This window comes from Periplaneta americana, chromosome 10 (assembly GCF_040183065.1).
Source record: "Periplaneta americana isolate PAMFEO1 chromosome 10, P.americana_PAMFEO1_priV1, whole genome shotgun sequence".
Classification (NCBI taxonomy): domain Eukaryota; kingdom Metazoa; phylum Arthropoda; class Insecta; order Blattodea; family Blattidae; genus Periplaneta; species Periplaneta americana.
This window is the reverse complement of record NC_091126.1, coordinates 32,023,556-32,046,781: the sequence shown is the minus strand read 5'-3', so window position 1 is coordinate 32,046,781 and position 23,226 is coordinate 32,023,556. Positions and strand designations below refer to the sequence as shown.

At 35.2% G+C, this 23,226-nt stretch overlaps 1 protein-coding gene and 1 non-coding gene across 5 annotated transcripts; both read right to left on the bottom strand.

Annotated features, from left to right (window-relative positions):
* Positions 1-3,988: 3,988 nt before the first annotated feature.
* LOC138707546 (ankyrin repeat domain-containing protein 23-like) lies at positions 3,989-18,177 on the bottom strand. 4 transcript variants are annotated; one of them, XM_069837094.1, is made up of 4 exons: positions 17,922-18,059; positions 13,101-13,359; positions 10,040-10,144; positions 3,989-6,892 (listed from the first exon to the last, which is right to left on the bottom strand). In XM_069837094.1, the coding sequence occupies exons 2-4, from the start codon at positions 13,329-13,331 to the stop codon at positions 6,320-6,322; spliced, it is 909 nt and encodes a 302-aa protein (XP_069693195.1). In that variant the 5' UTR covers positions 13,332-13,359; positions 17,922-18,059; the 3' UTR covers positions 3,989-6,319. The 4 variants fall into 4 exon arrangements, 3 of the variants coding, with proteins under 3 accessions (XP_069693195.1, XP_069693194.1, XP_069693192.1); XM_069837093.1 differs by having other exon boundaries at positions 3,991-6,892; positions 10,040-10,150; positions 18,048-18,177; XM_069837091.1 differs by having other exon boundaries at positions 3,992-6,892; positions 10,040-10,150.
* Positions 16,352-16,423, bottom strand: TRNAY-GUA (transfer RNA tyrosine (anticodon GUA)). Its single transcript has one exon. It is a non-coding gene; the product is annotated as a tRNA-Tyr (tRNA).
* Positions 18,178-23,226: the final 5,049 nt, after the last annotated feature.

Genomic DNA, 23,226 nt, shown 5'->3' with positions numbered 1-23,226 from the left:
TTGCTCCTTCCTCTCTTTTTATCTTCTTGGGGCTTTCATTAAGTGCTCCAATATGTACGCCCTTGCACCATCTTGCTGAAAAGATTGCATAATTCTTTCTTCTTACTCTTTGAGAATTGCCTAATTCTTTTCTTGTTCCTTGAGAAGTTATGAAAATGGTCACAAAATGTTGTTCACATAACACTTCGAATTATTGTTTTGTAGAAAAATTTGGATCCAAATATTTTTAACACACTAACCGCATGCTATGCTCCCACATTTTGATCATGTAGTGTGACTTCATGAAAGAAATGTAAATTTTCGGTATCCCAGTGCCAAGTATTCTGGGCATTCACCTAGCCACTCACGTAAAACCAAGTTTAGTCACTAAGAAGAAGCATTAGATCAACGATTCTATCTTGAATTGTTTGTAACAACCAACGAGAATATCGTGTATGTGCAGCAGGATCACCTGGATTCAGTGTTTGAACTGATAACTTACAGGGATGAAAATTAAGAAATCTCAAACCTCTTAACACAGTTGTGATACATTTATGTCTTATGCTAGGTGATGGGTCTCTTGGGCTCAACTCCATCCTCACATGCATAATGCTCAAAGTGATCGTTCTATTAAAACATTCTTCAGACAACTCTTCTTGTCGAGAACAAAACTTATTTCTCGTCACTTATTAAATAATGTAACAAGATATTGTTTTGATGGATGTGTAGATTCTGGAAAATGTCACTGAATCTTACGTAAACACAACTCATCAAATTCTTGAGTAGATATGTTCCGACGAGGAAAATGCATTATTGTACACTGTATCTGACTGGCTTAAAGAAATTTAATCTTTATAGCTGTGAAGGATATTAGTTTAAAATTAATTATGGTTAAAATACGTCTTTCTCAATATAATTGAGAAAATCACTAATGGAAATTGATAATGTAAAGTACCAACAGAATTGTGTTGCCTGCTCAGTGCCAACACAAACAAGGAAAATCTCGTGAATTACATCTTGGGCCAAACTCTTAGACAGGGCTGCCAGATGTCCTGGATTTTAATCATGTGTCCTGTGTCCTGGACTGTGTTATATTTGTTCCGAAATGTCGGAGAAGTGGGGAAAATACAATTTTTTGCTCAGTTCTATAAAATTATTTTTAAAATTCCTCATTCATTTTTAAGACCCTATCCAACCTATGTTCAGCCTGGTGTCTCCTATCGGGTTATATTGAAATAAAAATGATAATGCTATAGTATGTATTAGGTATTATACAGTATCTTTATTCTTTACTCTCTTTGGAAGTTGATTTATTATTGATAGGATTTAAACAATGTATGATGTACTTTTTCTGTATAGATCAGGCTGTAATATATCATTTTTCCAGACTTCATGAAGTTTCCTTTGAATTATTGATAATCTAGGGTCGGCCTCGGTAGCATAGTCGGTATAGTACTGGCCTTCTGTGCTCGAGGTTGCGGGTTCGATCCTGGCCCAGGTCGATGGCATTTAAATGTGTTTAAATTCGACAGGCTCATGTCAGTAGATTTACTGGTATGTAAAAGAACTCCTGCGGGACAAAATTCCGGCACACCGGCAACGCTGATATAACCTTTGCAGTTGGCGAGCATTGTTGAATAAACCATTTTTTTTTTTATAATCTAGGAAAAATGTAACCAACTTAAAACTTTAGGCCCTATATAAATAGTTGGAATAGGCACATAAAACAAAACCAGTTGTATTTCAAATTTAATTAATTAAAATATGTAGTCATGTTAAGGTATGCAGTGTCATCACCTGTCCTGGATTCCTGATGAGAGAATCTGGCAACCCTGCTCTTACATCATACATCTATCTGGGAAAATGTAACGCTGTTAAAAGACAACCTTGCAGCTCACTAAGACTGCTGCTAACATGTGTTTGACTCAGTGGTGTATTTCTAAATAGAAAAGTGCCCTGATACCGCCCAGCCTCAATGAATAGTACCTTGGTGCTGCCAGGCCTGAAATACTCTCCTGATTTGACTTGCTCTGTATTTAATTTATTTACGCTAAATTCTGTAAAAATGTTGTTTACACTACTTTTATTTCGTATCAAAACAACAGAAACATAAATTAATGAACTTAATAAGTTTCAGAATGTCATGTTTATTGTGTTACTAGTTAAAAACTATATTGTAATTGTAACAGCTGCCGACATTTTATATTCGTAAACCATTCCATTGCTGTCTCTATGTAATTGACAATATCCTATAGATACAGAGGAAGGTGTATATTTTAGATTTAATGGCACTACAGGAAAAGACTTAAATGTGCTTTAATGTCTTTATTACTACCATGTAAACTGTTATATATTCTGTACAGAAATCATTGTATTTACAAGTGAATAAGAATGTATATACATAATAAATTGCTACAAAAGAAGGCTATATTTTCAGACAAGTGAAACCTTTTACCATCTACACAGAAAGTGCATAGTGATAATTTACAAAAATTTTGATTTTTCTTTCAAGATATTTATGTAACATTAAAGAAGTTAGTTATCTGATTTCATGGCTATTAATGTAGATAATATTTCTTCGTTACTTCTCTATAGTAAATTGGTTCAATGCTTGTCAATATGTAGGCCTGCTGAGATTCAGAATTTGAAAATCAGTGAAGATCTATACACTTTCAAGGAGATCTAAATCATTGTTACGGCTTAATCTTGCTTAGGATAGTGACCGATTACAGGCTTATATGAGGGCAGCAATGAACCTTCGAGTTCTCTAAAAGCCATAAGTATGTATGTATGTATTATTATTATTATTATTATTATTATTAAAATGGAGACTAATAATGGAATGGTGGAGGGAAAGAAGAGTGCCCCAAGAAAAACCCTCAGGAATCTTGACTTTGCCCACCAAATATGACTGCCGTTACCAGGATTCGAATTTGAAGACAGCTTTTGTGAACTGAGCTCTCAAGATGACTTACACATGTGCGACCGTCATTTAGGTCGCACTGGTTGCTAGCCGGATGGCTACTGCATTCGACTTCTGTTCCTTCTCATCAGGATTTCTGACACCACCATTTTACTCAACAATGGAAAACTATTTTGCTGGAAGAGCTGAAGCTTTCAGGATACTATAGGAAAACTACATGATTACTAAACTTAGTCTGAAATTATTGCAATATTGTAAACTCTACTTGATTTATTATATATTTACAAAATGTACAAACAAAGTTACTTACAAGGTATTTCGTTTTCTGCCGCCGACGCCATCACGCTACCATCTCTTTACCAAAAAGACCCGATTAACACCCTCCGTCAATCTCAACCAACTGCAGCATCTCCTCACCAACACTTTTTATGTTTCGTTATCTGTTTCCCACCCGGGGTACCGACCACGCCATCCACCAGGTGAGATGGGTTTAAAAGCACTTTTGATTTCACGTACTTACAGATGTCGTCTTAAACATCTCTTACATTTAATTTGATTCAGTGCATTATAGTGATAAGTCGCTATAATGAGACTACGCACAAGAAAAGAGTTCGAACAATGCGTGATATAATTTTAACCAATTAAAATGCATGCTTTGTTCTACTGGACCAATGCGATTAGTCCAGCAATGATCTGTGGTGTAAGAATACTTTCATTGTAGGCAGTGATTTACCACACGCCTGACAAGACTCTATAATGCTAGCTAAGCATCTCAAGACTGTGTATTCCGCTGACACTGTTCCTGTTTCAAATTTAATACTCCCCAGGAAATCATGCTACAGGACGTTCTTTAGCCCTGGGACATAACATACAATACATTAGCGTAGGAAGATACTAATATTTACATTAATATTGAATTCGTGCCTGTCAACTGAAGTCACACATTAACTTCCAAAGGAACAATAATCATTCGAATTGATGAGACTACATTCGTAGCTCTTGATTGGACTCATACACATTAGGTTACAAAGGAAACATTAGAATTAATACTGCATTCTTACTTTCATGATATAGATTTATTACACTTGTATATGGATTTATGTAAGTGAAAAGTACAATTAAACGAAAGGAAAACCTCTACAAAGCAGCAAACAATCTTTAGTATTAAATGTTCTTAATCTGATGGTTAACAACATGTACCAAAGTGTTCTTTTTATGTGATGTTTGAATTGTATAACCATCATCGCAAATAGTATATATTTTTTTAGTACATATAGTAGAGCCAGCACTCACCAGGTGCTTGAGAATGGTATGGGTGGGGAAATGTTTTCCATACATTTATTCCCAAATAATAAGAGACAAGTTACAGATTGATTCCCTCCACTATCCTTATACACAAAAATTGAAAATTATTTGTTTTAACGTCTGTAAAATGTAAATTTTCATTCACAGTACACAAGTAACACAAGGCCCAAGTATATTTCAGTCCACTGTTGGTATCACATCAAAGGATTTGGGGTTCAATTCTTGTGGCACAAACTTGACAAAGTTTCCCCATTTTCATTGTCATTGTCACTGTTTTGTTGTTCCCATATCAGTTCTATAGGTTGAAAGAATTGTCCAGTAAGCAACTACTGTCTTTCAGTGAAGGACAAAGTAGTATGCATTTCAAACATTTTGACAGGTAGAAGACATATTTTATTACTGTGTTTAATAATAATTTAGTATTTATTGTTACATACAATACAAAATAAATACATATTATAGATGTAGCGCACACCCGTTTGAGCAAGTTTGCATCGGGGCGGTTACTATAAATAACTATTTTGTACTAAATGGCACATAACAAAGATTTAAAAAATTACAAATTCAATACAGTTGTTACAAAATCGGGGTAATTACGAAGATAAAAGTAGAGAATCAAGTCAAGATGAGAATATAAGTTGGAATGAATAAATAGTATATCGAAATGAAAAGGAGAAAGGGACATAAATACTACATAATTTCCTTAATTTTTTTTTCTTAAGTTTATTATACTCAAAATAACTTAGATCAGGATTTATTAACAAAATAGAGTTTTATAACCTTGGTCCGTAACTCTGGCTACGATTTATTCCATTGGCTGTGTAACATTTAGATTCAACTAAAGGCGTGTCTCCACTATTAAACATTTAACAACAACATGTTAAATGTTAAATTGTTTACCGTTAACATCCCAACATGTTGACTGAACATGTTAATGCTAATTTAATTTAACACTTTGTCCACACTGTTAAACATGTTAAACTTTACTTTCTTTGCGTAGTCCACCATAAACAGTCTATGAGATTTTAATATAGATAGTGTTTTATTTTCAAAGCTTGGACAATGGACTCAGATGATGATCTGACTTTTGTAATTGCCTCTATTGCTTGTTACAAGGCTTTGAAAGGGAAGGAAATGAGAATGTGGATATGGCAATATCTTAGTAAAAGACTCTATGCAGGATACATTCTAAACGAGCTTAAAGTTGAATACAGTATCGATTTGGACTCAAAAACTTGCTGAGAATGTCAGAACACGATTTTAATATAGTGCTGCAAAAATACTTCCTGTTACATCAAAGAAATACAAAATTTAAGAGCAGTCATTTCATCTCAATTAAAAAAATTACAGCGCGATTGATTATCATAGGACCTACGACATGATAGATGTTAAAGGAGTGGGTAATATCGTATAATTATTCTTTCCGAAATTTTACGAACGTTAACATACATCACCAAATACGACCATTACTGACGTCAACATAGCATTAACGTTTAGCGTACGACGAGAGTGCGAAAACTCTCTATTGTATTCTCGAGAACAATTAAATAATAATTCCAGTTCTCTAAAACAGTTGGCCTTCTTAGTTTTGCCCGTGTATTCTTTTGCAGACACATCCCACAAACAAGGCCTTTCCATCAGTGCATTAATTTTATTCTAATGTATTTTCTTTCGTCCACTCCATTACTTCGAACAACTTACAGCCAACACCAAGGACCAATGATAATATAAAAATGATCAAGATACGCGCCACAAAATCGGAACTTCTGTTGTTGCCATGGACAAATAAGTTGTTGCTATGGAAACTGTACTAACTTTGCCGAACTGTACCAACGCTGCTCGAGCAAATGAATTGACTTGACATGTTTTCCATTTCTGCTGGAAAACACGCCAACATGTTAAGTCAATTGAGACTTGAAATGTCCATATACACGTTAAATTCAACATGTTATATTTAACATGTTGTTAAATGTTTAATAGTGGAAATGCGCCTTAAAGGACATGTTAGATTTCTTCTGGTAGAATAAACATGTTCTTTATAATGGATATGAACATACAATAACTTGTAGTAAATTTTATTATGTACTTCGTGTTTTAACTTACTGGCTATTGTCACAGTCCATCTCTGAATGCAAAATCACTGAGCCAGGTATCGACATCTTTGTGTGAAAATTTTAGTGCTCTGTCACGTGCAGTGGAGCCCCAGTTGTCCTTCGCAGACACAGTAGCACCTCGCTCCACAAGGAGCTTGACTACAGCAAGATGGCCGTTCCTTGCAGCGGTGTGCAGTGGAGTGCTGCCTGCCCCGTCCTTCGAGTTTGGCTCTGCCTTTGCGTCCAGAAGCAGGCGGCACATTGAGAGATGTCCGTGCTTTGAAGCCTCGTGCAGGGGTGTGTATAGGTTGTATATGCCAGTCTCTCTCGACTCTATATTGGCACCACCATCCAGAAGAACTTGAGCGATGTCGAGGTAATTTTGAATTGCAGCCCAGTGCAGTGGTGTTCGGTTCCAACCGAGGGCGTCTTCTGTATTAACGTCAGTGCCAGTTGCTATGAGAGCTGAAGTCATTGCTAAGTCATTTGACCGAACGGCAAGGAGGAGAGCTCTGCCTTTGTTGCATTCTGGAGTTGCCTTCTTCAGGAACACTTCTATGAATCTCTTTAATGTCTCTCTTGGTGTCACATCCTATACAGATCATTAGGCTTGTAACCTTGTTCTTTGAATGTGTGACTCTCAACCTTTCTGGGACCAAGGTTCTCTTTATACAGTAGAACCTCTATTATCCGTGGTAATGAAGGGGATGGACTGAATGGTTGATCGAAAAAACCGGATAATCCGTACCATGAAAGATTTTGTAATTTCCTCCATGGTCTTGTATTTAACACGCTAGGTAGTGAATCAGAAGTTCACTAATTCAAGTCTGGTTGCCAACGACGGGTTTTTGATGAGAGGCAAGGAAGCCCTTTGTAATGACTGTCTCAGGAAAGATAAGAAAAAAGGTCTCATGTTGTAGATTTAGGGCCTACATATTTTTTATACACTTTATCCTTGTTTTTTTTTATTAAATCGCGCAGTTGTAACTCCAATATCGTATTCTGATGCGAGATGAGCCACAGTTTCTGTTTCTCAAACCATTCACTTATTTACATATTTTTTCGATACTTAGCACAACACGTTTTCTGTTATCATCCGTGGAAGACATTTCAAATACAAGTTACATTATAGAACGGCAATTCGAACAGTAGACAATGCTGTGTAACGATAAAGGCTTGTAATAACACTCTCTAGCAAAAACATACGTAGAACCTACTAATATGATGTACAAAACAGTACTTTATATGAGTTATTTATTTCTGAAGAAAAAAAGAGCGAGAAATAGACAGTCGGATAATCTACCAATCGGTTAATAGGGTGATGGATAATCGAGGTTCTACTGTACTTTTAATATTTAGGTACCCTCACTCAGTTTTTTTTTGTAGTTTCAGAGTCTCGTGCTCAATAAATTAATTGCTAGTACATATAACACATTTATATGCATTAGGCCTGTATGGTAACACATTTAAAAATATTTTATTTGTAATTTTTGTACATCTTGATTACACAACTTTTAACACTGTATCACTTCGGAATATGTATGATAAGTCTTTCTTGTGCTAAATTTTAATGTACCTTGTTAACATGTTTCGACCTATTTTGGGTCATCTTCAGAACTGGTTGTTGTTGGTGTTGGTGCCTTTTGTTTCCTGTGTGGGTGCGTTCGTAATTTCAAAACACGTACACTCTGACTCTACACTACGAACGCACCCACACAGGAAACAAGAGGCGCCAACACCAACAACGACCAGTTCTGAAGATGACCCAAAATAGGTGGAAATATGTTAACAAGGTACGTTAAAATTTAAAACAAGAAAGACATCATACATATTCCGATGTAATCTTTGATTTGTTTATGAAATTTTCTAGCTATTTAACCCTCGCAATACCAAGAGGGGAATTCTGGCTACCCCAGCTGTAATATTAGTGTATAAAATCAATGTGCGCTACAACAGGCATTTATGGCTTTGTTAAATAAGCTTCTCACATTACAACCATGCATTGTATATTTATTGTTTTCTATTTTTGTTAGTAATATTGTTTAAAAACCGCCTGGGGTAATGAGATTACCCCACTTGTTATGGTGTGGTATGTTTCCTTCCTCTTCTCTGAAATTTTGTCATATTCGTAAATTTTATTTTAATTGTTTTTATGTTGTAGCGTTAGACAGACGGATGGTTGAATGGACAGGCAGAGACATGATTACATGGACTGCCACTAAATGATAAAAAATTGCATTAAACATCTGAAAATATACAAAAATTTACTGGGGTATTTTAACTACCCTGCTTGGTATAAGGAAGGTGCTGAAAAGCTTGGGAGAGAGAGGGTGAATTCTATTTGAAGTTGTTACTTCTTTCAGCCTCTCAAATCAGTAGACCATGGCCACCTGGTTGAGAATCACTTATCTACAACATATAAACTGAAATATTAGGAAGGAATTGAGCATGCTTCCCAATTTCATTTTAAATTTCTTTTTTATTGAAGGCTGAAAATAAAGAATACACACCAACGTAAAGTTAGGTGGGAAATTTGGTCATTTTCGGATTTCTGTGGCTTACTTTGGGATATGTTAGATAGTTAGTTAGTTAGTTAGTTAGTTAGCTAGTTAGGTTTAAAAAGGGCGTGTCAGCTACTATGGCTATTTGCGCCCTTATCTAAAATTCTTAAAAAAAAACACATACACAAACAATACAACAACTAAATATTAACACGAACTAAAAAACGTTGTCACACACAAGGATATGTTAACAGAGCACTTGTTGGTATATTTAAAATGTTCTTGAATTCATAATTCAAGCCATTGACAGTCAGGTGATGACTGATTTGATTGCAATATGAAGCAAAGTTTTTCCGCTGTTTTCGAAATGTGTGTTTCTTTTAGTCATTACTTCATTGTAATTTGAATTTGAGTAGCAAGAGATTAGGTAGAGTTTCATATTCATCAGTTTCATAAAATATATGAGTTAAAATATTTACAATTTCTAATAATTAGGGAATCAATTTATAGTTCTGTACCTATTTTTTTTTTTTTTTGCTATGTCTTAGATGTATGTCAAGATACCTCTATGTTTCATGTACACAGGGTCCCTGTGTTAAAATTCTATAGGACCTATAATGCCTAAATGAATCATAAAGCCCTATAAATTCCAGAAACTATGTTTGTGCTTAAAAGCATCTTTTTAGTATTCTTATAAATTTAAAATAAAAATACCGGTCCAAAAAATGCGAAAATGATTTAAAAAAAAAAACAAAAATTCTATTTAAAATGTAAAAAAAAAAAAAAAAAAAATCTCTTACAAATGGTGGTCTGGCAAGTTCAATCCATATTGGTCTTAGAAGGGGAAGAAACAATTATTTACCTGATTTCCTGGAACAGAAGTTCGTTTGAAAAAATTCCATCCTAGCACAAAAGGGGTGGTAAAATAAATGTGTTATGTAAATAATTAGCCAAGTATCTATGTGAGCAAACAAAGGGTTTGTGGTAATATAAGTCACTTAGGCCCTATTTGTTGGTTATAGAGAACTACAAATATACTAACCCTCGACCATGTCACAGTGCAGGATCAGAGAATATAATTTCGTCAGACGACTTTTTGTACCAAGTAGAAGAATCTGATAGAGGGAACGTGGTGAAAGAAATATTTTTTTCGCACATTTTATTTTCTAATATTTAAGCCTATAAATGCATTTAAGTGGCATTTTAAATTCATGCAACTGCCAAGAAGGTATATTTACCTGAACGTGGACAGCTTCTTGTCCCACTTGGACCTCAGCTGAACAGTTACTCTCCTGGCCTGCCACAGCCACCAGTTTCTCGAATTTCTCTGTTTCATTTTCAAGCTGAAACTTCATGATATGTTAAGAATAGGCTACAGGTAATACACGGAAAGTCTTGTGGAACTTTCAGTTGATGAGTGTTAAATGGCTTGGTTTGTTTTCTCACTTACATTGAAGCTTATTTAATACAGAAAAATTCTGTAAATTTTGAAATAATGAAAGAAATTTAATGCATTTATAGTTCTGGGATGGGTAGTACGTATTACTACAATAACTTCATATGTGAAACAATGTCTCGTAAGTCTAAATGAGTGGCAGAAATTGTTTGAGACATGAAAAAAATAGCCCAAATTTGCTACAATTTAATTTTCAATTATAGTGGTCATTTCACACTCATCCAGTGGACATACCTTGATGTATGCATATTCATTCGTTAGGTTATGTTCCCAGTTAGATACCAGAGTTACCCTACAAAAATTGAGCCAGTATGTACAAACTAATTAATTTATGAGAAAATTATGTTACAAAAAGAAATATGAAAATTTGGTACAAATGAATTAAATACTAATTTAATTAAAAAACTCAAAGAATCAAACTTAATTTACTATGGAAGACTGATACAACCTTAAACTATAATAGTTCAAAGTTTTATTACTCTACAAAATATGGTAACTAAAATACATTCACATATGTGTGGACATTTAGCAAATATTTTTTTTTTTAATTCATTAACTTAATTTCGAGTGACTTAAAGAAAATAAAATGTACATTGTCATGTAGCAAATGGCTCCATCAGTGGCGGCTCCTGCATATTTCTTAAGAGGAGGAAAGAAGTTAACAGCACAAAATGACACCTTCTTGAATGAAACATGCTACAAATTAGCCTACATGCATACATGTAAGACCAGGTAGTGTTGGGGTTGGCCTTCCCTTCTGTATAGCAATAATCTGTTCTTGTAAACTGAGTTTCCTAAATTGTCCAAAATATATTATGTTTTCACTTCCATTCATTGTTGAATAATTGCGCGAATTAAAAATTACAAGGAAATTCACAACCTCGTAGCATTTTTCGAGCACACTACAGCATCACACGTGCTGGAAGAGACTAGCTACTAACCCGTAACCGGAACCATTTTATGGAAATGGGAATGGGAAATAATCTGAGGAAAGCGAGAACACTGCACCCACCCACGTGGTCTGTGTTACCACATGTACATTTTACAAGTTCAGTATCACATGCTTTTGAAGAATGTCAGTTCTTGTAAAGTCATACTATCATTATTGTTCAAAGCTGCCAGTGGCCGATTAATTTTTTATGTTAAAAATGATGTAGTTTGGAGTACCTACTTTCAGTTTGAAATATATTTGTACAAAACTGACAACTTGGGTGTTGCCCTGTCTAGTAAACAATGAATAGAAGTGAATTTCAGGGGCCAACTACGTAGAACTACTTCCTCTTTGTTTTACATAAACCCTACTTTAACTTTCAAATATCCAGGAAAGTTTCAAACCATGAATAGTAGCCTATATAAAGTGCAATGAATAATATTTTTGATTTATAATAAAAAAAATTATATATGATGTGTTTCATAGCGTTGCGTTAAAACTGTTTTTGTTGTGTCTCCTCCTAGATGTGTTATAGTCCAGTTGAATGCAACATCGTTAGGTGGCAGCGGTAGTGAGCTTGCTGCACGACCAGTCAGTTTCTATTTCCCGCCCATGACTGATTCAGAGGAGGATCTCCTCCCTCTCCATTCATTTACTTGCTTTAAAACTCTGCTTCTTTCTCTGGCCGCTAGTGCGCTGTTGTCTATGTGTGTTAACGAGAGGTACACTGATTTATTTGTGATGTTATTTTTGTTAAATTTAACCTAGGGATAAGAACCAACTAGCTTTAAGGTACGCACTACCATCATCTATCCAGGATTCCTGACGAGAGAATCTGACAACCCTGCCCATCAGTCTAGGAGATTCCTACTGCCAATTACAAGTAAATTGTCAGTTTGTTGCATTTTAAAAATATATACTGTAGGCCTACTCATAACAATTAATTTATCTCTGTTCGAGGTTCTGGCTGATATGTACATCTATTATATTATCAGGCACTTGACAGTATGTGTCAGAAGAAGAAGAATTGTTTGTATACATCTGAAGTCTGACTACTATAATATGCAACTATAGTCCGTGCATTTCGAACTGGCGGATCAAGATCATTTGTCTCCTCCACACTGTACCCCTTCTTCTAAGCTCTGGCTGGTCCCCTTCTCCTCTAACATGCCGCGCCACTGGTCCAGCTGATTTTTCGTGAGAACAGTCCAGGAGTGGGGGTAGCACACATGGCAAATGCAGTCCATTGGTTGACCTTGAGCTGCCAGTTCAAAATGCACAGAATATAGTCAGCGATGTAGCCTATACAATGGAGGGGAAAAGGAACTGGCCACCCTAATCATCTCCTGGCTTAGTTGCCTCACGAGTGACTTATGTGATTCAGACCTGTCTTCAGACAGTTGACTAAACAACAAGGTTTAATTATGGAGTAAAAATTATATTTGATGTGCATTATTCCCTGTTGGACTGACTCATAGGTAATGAAAATGAACAAATCCCAGTTGTCCAGAAAAAAATGTGTATTTCCATGAAAATATAAAGGGAAAATATTGTGATCCTTCAAAACACCTTATAGCAATATACCATATAGCGAAAAAAATTATTTTCAGGACACATTGTCTCAGTGTTGATCGGTTTAACCTGGACATAATTTGAAATTGGTGAAGATAGTTATGAAACTCGTATCTTTTTCATTCAGTTCCAAGTAAATTGGGAATTATAGCATGTTATTTTCCGTAGAAATAAAATAATTCAACTGTGATAATTGAGATATTTTCCGAACCTATTACGTGTTACTGTTTTTCTAATAATATATATTATAACGGAACTGTGTGTTCAATTTGTTACCTTTGGCAATAAAGACAAGTTTAGAAGTTGGTGTCAACTTTATCATAGAATCTAAATTACTAACCATTAACAACTCTATCTTCGATTGCAGCTGTATTACAATTTTTTCCAGTCTGCTCTTCTCACTTGCAAGGTTAAGGTTTTCTTTGTGAAGCCTCGAGATATTTTCCCTGAACAGTGTGCACTCATCTGTGGTTTTATTTCCCTGATGAAACAGATACTGTAGCATCATCACAAATGCTGGCACAGGTGATTGTGCTATGACTGGAGTAACCGAGGATGATGTCTCCTTCATTGCAATAAATTTCTTTTGTCTGAAACAACTGGAGAATAACATTTTTTTCTGAAATATCCAACAGAACTTTTTGCTGTAAAAGTTTCAGTACGTGGTTGAATATGTAGAAAAACTTACTGTTCCAAGAGTATTGAGTAGTGGTATTAGTAAAAAGATAATTTTTTTTAGAGTTCTTTGACTATCGCAAGTCAGTCTCCAAAAGAGTATTGAAGTCTTAAAAGTAACATATTTTCATATGTACCAGTACCAGTATTAATGTTCGGCATCCATTGTATACCCATACAGTACACCATGCAAGAATGTCAATAAACAAATTATAACAATTAAAAACATTTGCATATTTCATATTACGAAAAAAAGAGTCCTGAAGCAGGTAGCTAATAACTTCTTGTGATTGAAATTTAAAGTTAATATCCTGCATAAAGTTGCAACTTTCTTAACACCTAATTATCTTCATTCCATAAATTGGAAATAGAAGAGAGGACAAATGTGTATGATTTCCTACCCTACATCAAATGTGTTCTTAGTTGCGAACTCATACAAGAAACATTGGAGAGCCAGAAATTCCAACTGTCCCACAGAAAAAAGTTAGATTTTCGGGTTGGACAACTGAGGAGATTGGAACTGTGTCAGTATTTGTGTTGCAGCGCCAAAAATGTGGACGATGACAGGATTCTGCAATGGTGGAAATCCAAACAAGACCAATTTCCAAAACTGGTTAAGAGAGTTTCATGTATTCACTACCATTGCCTCAAGCAAGAGGATTTTTAGTTGTTCTGGACATATGGTTTGTAATAAACTGTCCAGCCTAGATCTAGAAAGGATTAATGATATCATTGTATTATATGATAATTTGTAAAGATTTATTTTTGGATGAAATATTCCATTAAATATTTCTCTTTGTAAACTTTACCTGAAAGCATTTTATTTTACTTTTATGGAAGACATACTATTTAGTTTCGAGTAATTAAAATGTTATACATTACAATCTATTAACTGAAGTAGGTAGGCCTACACAGGCAATTAACACCAAAATAGCTACTTACAAATTAAACATTAGGGCCTATCTTATCATTTGTAAGACTCAAAAGTTTAAAATGAGATAATTTGTGGAGGTGTAGCTTTTACATTAAACATTGCATTTATTTTGTCCGTTTATTATAAGCCTACTTTAAATGAGAGTCTTTTTCTTAATTATGATGGTAGACTATTTATTTCTTTAAACATATGTTGTATATTGTAAAGAGTTCAAGTATGAAAATAAGAGCTACGGTATTTATTTCTTCCTCCTTAAAAACAGCATTTATTTATTTCAATAATTGAAGTTTTACGAGAAATAAACTTTGAAATTAACGATAAAATTAAAAGTTAATAGTTATTTTAGACACAACTTTTATACATCTTGATTACACAACAGACATCATCACAAAACAAAACTACTTCACATACAATAACAAATATTACACACAAATCGAAGGCCTACCCATGGGATCACCCATTTCCAGCATACTAGCAGAAATATTCTTACACCACATAGCACAGACATACATACTAAACAAAGACAACAACAAACACGCAAACAACATCATATATTGGCACAGATACGTAGATGACATACTAATACTATACAAAGGAAACAAAAGACAGATCCAAAACCTACATCAACACATAAACAAAATACATCCAAAGCTACACTACACATTAGAAATTGAAAACAACAAATCCATAAATTTTCTAGACATCACAATAACAAAAGTAGACAACAAACACACATTCAAAGTATACAGAAAACCTACAACAATAACACACATACACAACACATCCAACCACCCCACACAACACAAACAAGCTGCATTTCGAACAATGGTACACAGACTACTCAACATACCATGAACCAACAGGATTACAACGAAGAGCTAAACACAATCAAATACATAGCACAAGAAAACGGATACAACCCTAACATAACAGACAACATAATATGTAAGACAAAACATAATCACAAAAAACATAAGAATACAACACAAACACAAGAACACAAAAAATACATCACACTAACATACAAAAACGAAAAAACACACATAAAATTGCAACCTCATTCAAGAAATTAAATTACAACATCGCATACAAAACAAATAACACTCTACAAAAAGATCTCAACACACAAACAAATAAATACAACCGCACAGGCGTATACAAACTCAAATGTAACACTTGCAACAACTTCTACATAGGACAGACAGGCAGATCGTTTCAAACACATTACAAAGAACACACCACTGCCATAACAAAATTACAAAACACCTCCACATATGCAGAACACATCACAAATGCTAACCACACCCACAGATACATCAACACAGACATGGAAATACTACACATCCAACCAAAAACCCAGAAAATAAACACACTAGAACAATATGAAATATACAGACATACAAAAACACACCCCAACGAAATTCTCAACACACAACTCAACTTCAAAACACACACACTCTTTGACTCTAACTATACCACAGAAACACACCCTCACAGGAAACAGAACAAGTGGCGCCAAGACCAACAACGACCAGTTCTGAAGATGACCCATAAATAGGTCGAAACATGTAAACGAGGTACGTTGAAATTTAACACAGGAAAGTCTTACCATACATATTCCGAAACAACTTTTGTATTTATTGAATCCAGTACTGACTGTGTAAAGCTAGCTGCACTAAAACAAAACAGAAGAGGCACGACAAGAGCCTGGTGTCCTAGCGGCAAGCTCACATGGAACCCAACTCACACACAAAACACATAAACTTGCTTCTACTGTTGAGTTAAATACGCTCTTGCCTGTTCACCAGTCCAAGCAGGTCAGGCAGGCTGAATGTTGCTGTATGCACAGCACTAAGGTAATTGCGGAAATGGTGATGATGCTGATATATATTATTTTAATGTACCAAAGTACATATGATATTTCCATGCAGATATTCTGCGTCATCATACGATGTAAGAGTAATGGAACGGAGAAAAATTCTCTCCGGCGCCGGGATTTGAACCCGGGTTTTCAGCTCTACATGCTGATGCTTTATCCACTAAGCCACACCGGATACCACCCCGTCGTCGGACAGAATCGTCTCAGATTAAGCTCCAACTCTTGGGTTCCCTCTAGTGGCCACCTTCTGCACTTCGGTCCTATGTTCATAGACATCTATGACGTAGTGCAGAGGGTGGCCACTAGAAGGAACCCAAGAGTTGGAGCTTAATCTGAGACGATTCTGTCCGACGCCGGGGTGGTATCCGGTGTGGCTTAGTGGATAAAGCATCAGCACATAGAGCTGAAAACCCGGGTTCAAATCCCGGTGCCGGAGAGAATTTTTCTCCGTTCCATTACTCTTACATCGTATGATGATGATGATGATGATGATGATGATGATGATGGTGATAATGATTTTAGTAGTGTAATTAGGATGATTAGGGTTGCCAGGTGTCCCGTATTTGAGACTAAAAGCTTGTCTCTTATTGACTCCATTCCAAACGTCCAAAATGCCTTACTTACAGACTAGTAAAAGAATGACTGTTTCTCATAATATTTTCTTTTAGTATTCCATGTCATGACAGAATAGATATCATATGTTAAATTATCACATTTCAGATAAAATGAAAGAATGCCAAGTGACAATGCACATGACATTGTTTCTGTATGCTTCTTCTGTATGTCAGTTATGAAAAGTAATAGGAAGAAAGAAAGAAATAGATATTCCACAGATCTCACGAAAGTTTGGATCCAAGTTAACTTAAATTATAATCACAGCTGTCATTCATTTTTGAAACAATTAACATAGATTCAACTTTGCTAGCTAATGCTTAAAAAGAAACAAAATATCAGTAATCGTAATATACTGTAATACGATAAGCCTAAGTTCAGTTTATAAAATATATACTTTTCACTAGAAATCAGTAATTTTATTAGACAATTGAAGTAGCACAAAACCATTTCGAGTCTTTTTAGATATGCACAAAACTATGACAGTAATATGAGTTGGTGTGCATCTGGGATTCTCTCAAATTATGTGTATTTTTCTTGCAAGAAACATCACACTTCGAGGCTTGACCTGATTCTATCCCTTATTGGCATTCTGAAAACCTGGTACCAGTAACCATAATGGTGATGGATGTAATACCACTGGTCTTGAAGTTGGTTGATGGTGATGATTATTATGATTATAATGATTATGATGTTAATGGTGATGTAGTGAACTATGATTTATAATATTTTACTGGTGGTGATAATAAAATAAATATAGCCTGAACATATTATGAAATAACTACGTTCAGGAGAGCACCTATTCTCTGTAATGAATGCATAAGGTTACAACGAAATAACAATTGCATTCAGATTTGATTTCGTTTGGATGAACTATTAACAGAAAAATTGTAAAAACTAGCAGTGGAAATATTGCTACTTATCTTTTGTTTTAGTTTCAGAATGTTTTAAGTAATTTTATTGTTACCCAGCTTATGCTATATTAAATAATAATAATAATAATAATAATAATAATAATAATAATAATAATAATAATAATGAATATAACACTGCATTATAACCTTATTCAGCACTGTTCTCTGTATTCCTTCCACTGTCTTCAAGTAGTGATCGTGCTAAAATGACATTGAAGTCTGTAATCAACAATCTTCGATTTAAATGCATGCTCAAATCCACAACTTACTTACAACAATGGAAAAATCGTTGTCACTTTATGAGAATGTGTCAATACACTTATCTTTCATCAAAACAGATTTTTTATGCTCAAGGATGTACTGATAAAGTAAGGTCGTGACATCAAGTACAAGGTTCCATTTCAAGCAGTACATATAACGCAGTTACAAAAGATTAGTGAGGAACTAACTAATAACCTTCATCATCTTTGATATGTTCCCAGAAAGTAAAGGATGATGTAGTTCTTCACGAGGTTGAGAAACTGGAGATCTAGATTTGATCTCCACATGTAAATAGGTTCCATTATCAAACTTTAAGAGAGACAGAGAGGCAAAATGAGATAAGAGCTGTAATAAAAAATCGCTTAATTCATATTATGCTTACTTCTGTACTTAGCAGAAGATAATTCCTACTGGATATCTTAAACTACAAACTAGGAGTTTCTTCTGATTCTTTTAACATTTTTGTATGGTGACAAAGGACCAATTGATGAACTGGGTATTTTTAAATGAGACATTTAATACTCGGTAGACTTCCTAGGTTTAAAAATTCGAGAATAAAACGTATTTTTACAAATACAGTAAAACTTCGTTAATACGTTCCTGCATATAACGCTATCCCATTCATTACACTCTTTGTATGTGGTCCCTGGACATTTCATATACATAGGCCTACATATATAGGCTACATACATACAGTCCACACCTGTGGAGTAACGGTTAGCACGTCTAGCCGCGAAACCAGGTGGCCCGGGTTCGATTCCCGGTCGGGGCAAGTTACCTGGTTGAGGTTTTTTCCGGGGGTTTCCCTCAACCCAATATGAGCAAATGCTGGGTAACTTTCGGTGTTGGACCCCGGACTCATTTCACCGGCATTATCACCTTCATCTCATTCAGACGCTAAATAACCTAAGCTGTTGATAAAGCGTCGTAAAATAACCTACTAAAATAAAAATAATAAAATACATACATACATTTATTCATACATACGTGTTCTGCCCCAGGACAAGTCTTTCACTGCAAACCCAGCTTTCTCCAATCTCTCCTATTTTCTGCCTTTCTCGTAGTCTCCGCATATGATCCATATACCTTAATGTTGTCAATCATCTGATATATTCTTCTGCTCCGAACTCTTTCTAGTTCACCATTCCTTCCAGTGCATCCTTCAGTAGGCAGTTTCTTCTCAGCCAGTGACTCAAACAATTCCTTTTTCTCTTCCTGATCAGTTTCAGCATCATTCTTTCTTCACCCACTCTATCGAACACAGCTTCATTTCTTATTTTGTCTGTCCATTTCACACGTTCCATTCTTGTCCTTATCCACATTTCAAATGCCTCTAGTCGTTTCTCTTTACTTCGTCGTAATGTCCATGTTTCAACCCTAATAAGACCCATTATAACATATGGTACAGAAACATGGGTTCTGAATAAAAATACATGCAAACAACTAGCAGTATTTGAGAGGAAAATCTTAAGAAGGATATTCGGAGCAATTGAAACAGTGGATGGATAGAGAGCCAGATATAATAATGAGATATACGAACTGTACAAGGAATCGGATTTGGAGGTGCACATAAGATGTCAAAGACTGAGATGGTTGGGACACGTCACAAGGATGGAAACAACAAGGAAAGTGAAGATTGTCTTCAATAACAACCCAGATGGAACCAGATTAAGAGGAAGACCGAGAACAAGATGGTGGAACTGTGTACGAGTGGATGTGAATAGATTAGGAATAAGGAATTGGAGGGAGTTGGCGATGGATAGAGAAGGATGGAAGAGAGCCATAGAGGAGGTTAAGGCCCACCTGGGCTGTAATACCAAATAAGAAGAAGAATGTCCATGTTTCACAATGCCACACTCCACACAAAGCACTTCAATATCTCTTCCTCAGCTATTTCATATATATTCCTGCATAATTTTACCATCTTGTAACTCTTCCAAATCCCGCTTGTAATGCTTTTTTCGGATCGGAAATGGAGTAAAACATTCCATATTGGTATAAATAGTGAAACTTCTAATGTTTTAAAAGCATGGTGAGAAAATATGTTGCTGTGACTGTACTGATGGTCATTGCACCACAAGTGCAAGAAAGAAATTTCACCCTCTACCTGAAAAACCCTCTGGTGCGCATTGTTGGAAGTTGCACTTACCGGTACCACAGTCTAGTATATACAGTCGCGAAGCTCAATACGTAGTAAATATGCAAACATTAGGTAGTTGCTCACCACTAGGATCGCTAATATCGCCTCATTACAGGCAATGCAAAATAGTACCGTCACAGTCTATTGTTTCTAGCACCTCAAAACTCAAGCTCCGTGACTATATATAGTAGACTGTGCCGGTACTTTCCTTTATATGAAAGGATTTTATCACTGAAAAGTCTCCCTGTTGATACATTCCTGTCATTTCTATAAAATGTAGTCATTCTTTGAATTCTGAGGAGTGTGCAGTAAGTTTGCAGTGCAAAATGGCATAACAACCTGTGAAATGAATGCCCCTTTCATAATGGATGATGACAAGGTTTGGGCTCCTGTACAGAAGTTGGGGGAGTTAACATGGAGGATTTTGTGTCAGTTGACAATGGTCTAGTGACCTCAGAAATAAGTAATGTTGATGAAATGATTGCGGATCATGCTACCACTACTGTCCAAAATGAAGACAGTGATGAGGAAATTGAATCTGCAGAGGAAAGTGTCCCCACACCAAACGAAGCCCTCAGAGCAATAAATGTGCTTCGAAAATATATTAGTGTTGCTCCTAGCAGTGTATCAAGTGAAATTATCTGTAGTCCCTTGAACCACATAGAAAATGATAGGCCTATCATTCTTAATAGTAGTACAGACTCAGAAACAAAATTTGGGCCATCCAAATTTTGTTCCTGTATAAACACACAGCAAATAACATTCAAAGATTTTTTCATATGAAATGACCTCTTATTTGCATTTTGCAATGTAAATAATGCACAATAAAATATGTTTCCTATGAAGTTGTGTCTAAATTGTTTTCCCCATTTCGTAAAACAAGGATGTTGTAGCGCTGGAGTCTCACGAAAATATTAAACTGTTGCTGCTGCTGCTTATTTTTCTGGGATATTGTGCGTTAGTCCCACGCCATGGTGTTGTGGTCTAAGGCATCCTACCTAAGACTCGCATTACAGAATGTGCGCTGGTTCAAGTCCTCATGGGGGAAGAAATTTTCTCATGAAATTTCAGCCAGTGTGTGGGACCGCTGCGAAAGCCAGCTATAATGCCTGGAGGGGATCATCATGCTAACCACACGATATACCTCCATTCTAGTTGGATGATCGTCCACCTCTGCTTCGGCATGTGGACGTGAGGCCAACAGTCAGCTGGTCAATCTGGGCCCTTCATGGGCTGTAGCGCCACGAATTATTATTATTATTATTATTATTATTATTATTATTATTATTATTATTATTATTGTGCGTTAAATTTAAAGCAAGCAATAATTAAAACTATTAAAAGATCTGCACTTACCTTCTCCTTACAACTTATTTTAATTTGTACAAAGTGGTATGAAATTCCAAATCAATTTATTCAGACTTTATCTTACACAACAAAAATATGGTACGCATTACATGCTGACACTGAGAAGCACCTTTGTTTTGTATGATATTTTGAGTGAAGTATACCCTTTTAAAATATCATTTTTGCAAGGAATTAAGCTTACAACAGAAAAGAGTAGATATATTCAGAAATGAAAAGTTACAGAATCCTTGAGTACGTATATAGGCTATAAAATTATGGTACTATAACTTTTTCTTACATTTTTCGTTTACCTGGTAATTGCCTACTTTGGCTGATGAACCTATTTTTATTTTTTTTATTTTATTGGGTTATTTTACGACGCTGTATCAACATCTAGGTTATTTAGCGTCTGAATGATATGAAGGTGATAATGCCGGTGAAATGAGTCCGGGGTCCAGCACCGAAAGTTACCCAGCATTTGCTCGTGTTGGGTTGAGGGAAAACCCCGGAAAAAACCTCAACCAGATAACTTGCCCCGACCGGGATTCGAACCCAGGCCACCTGGTTTCGCAGCCAGACGTGCTGACCGTTACTTCACAGGTGTGGACACTGATGAACCTATAGGCCTATTACTAAACAGTAAAAATTGGTTGGTGAGCAATATAAAAGACGAAGGCTTCCAGGACGGCAAAGTTGAGCTACCAGTACACAAATTCACTCCCACACTATGGTTCACAAGAACCGTAAGTGGAATTTTGTGTTTTGTACTTGCTATTCTTTTAAACTTAGTGGCAAACATTTTGAAGAATTCTTTTCCATATTCATGTTATATTATCTCCTTAAAGTTTATCACATAGGTATCATAACACGTTAGATTAGTATGATTTATTCGTAGTATTTATAACAATTCAGGAAATATATATTGGCATAATAGCTGGTTGTTCTAAACAAAGGAGAAGACCAATTCGAACAAATCTAAAAAAATTAGGCAGTAATTCAGTTTTCGTTTAACCTTCATCAGGTGAAATAAATACATACTCGTATATTTTAAATTGATATGTTTAATGAAACATCTTTAATTTATTGGATAAACTCTATACACACAAATTACAAGTTATCAAAAAATACAAAAATGATAACTTTTTGGACAATAAGAATACTGGCCACATAATATTCATCTTACCTTAAGCTCATCTTTAAAATATGAATGTCTCTGTTTGTACATAAATAATACATGTGATAAACTATCTACTGTGCATAATATATAGTAAGACTTGTTGCAAATTAAATAATTGCATAAGGCTACTATGCATATTGGTACCGGTACCAGTACTTTTCTTTACCGGTACCAGTATGTATTTGATCAACATTTCAAAATAATTTAACCATTACATGTTAAATATGCGCATATAGAGAAAAGATTTTTCAAATCTGTGTTCAGAAATAATAATACAACTATAAGTTGTTTTCCATATTTAGACATTACAGGTACTAACTTCATTTTTCAACATCATAACTGTGCAACACATGCTTAAAAGCCCAATTTTTATTGATAAAAACTAAGGAAACATAAGTATGCATGTACTGTACTGTACTATTAAAATTGTATGTTAAAGTAAATAAAAACTAAAAATTAAAATACAGTATTGTATACAAATTTATTTTAGTACCTACAGTACTTAATTCTGTGTAGTACCTGTACCC

What these genes read in the sequence shown, in the direction of transcription:
- LOC138707546 (XM_069837093.1), bottom strand. Translation starts at nt 13,331, where the DNA reads ATGAAGGAGACATCATCCTCGGTTACTCCAGTCATAGCACAATCACCT. An exon ending in CGAAGATAGAGTTGTTAATG is followed by an intron (nt 10,151 to 13,100) that starts GTTAGTAATTTA and finishes CATATCATGAAG; the next exon opens with TTTCAGCTTGAAAATGAAAC. An exon ending in AAGAAGCTGTCCACGTTCAG is followed by an intron (nt 6,893 to 10,039) that starts GTAAATATACCT and finishes TGATCTGTATAG; the next exon opens with GATGTGACACCAAGAGAGAC.